The sequence below is a fragment of the Penaeus monodon genome, chromosome 21, assembly GCF_015228065.2.
Source record: "Penaeus monodon isolate SGIC_2016 chromosome 21, NSTDA_Pmon_1, whole genome shotgun sequence".
Lineage (NCBI taxonomy): Eukaryota > Metazoa > Arthropoda > Malacostraca > Decapoda > Penaeidae > Penaeus > Penaeus monodon.
In genome coordinates this window covers 38,381,015-38,381,237 of record NC_051406.1, presented here as the reverse complement: position 1 = coordinate 38,381,237, position 223 = coordinate 38,381,015, and the positions used below count along the sequence as shown (strand labels likewise).

At 42.6% G+C, this 223-nt stretch overlaps 1 protein-coding gene across 1 annotated transcript in view; it reads right to left on the bottom strand.

The window, feature by feature from the left end:
* LOC119586666 (myotubularin-related protein 14-like) overlaps positions 1-223 on the bottom strand; it is a 27,384-nt gene that overhangs the window by 22,479 nt on the left and 4,682 nt on the right. Inside the window, exon 5 of the mRNA XM_037935404.1 lies at positions 3-81. Within this exon, the coding sequence (XP_037791332.1) occupies positions 3-81 (79 nt within the window). The remainder of the gene's footprint in view (positions 1-2; positions 82-223) is intronic.

The following is a 223-nucleotide window of genomic DNA, read 5'->3' as shown; positions in this document are numbered from 1 at the left end:
GCCTTGCTTGAGGAGGCGGCAAATAAGTATTCTATCCCTGAGCGCCCATACATCTCTGGGCCCCCTGACAATGTTGCAGATCTGCAGCAATATACAAGAAAATTAGGGCTCAGGACTACCACATATGGAAGCATGCCATATGACTGAATAATGTCTGCCTAATGATTTAGAAGAATATTATTAAATCATAGTATTACTTTAGCCCACTCATAGCAGGATCTCC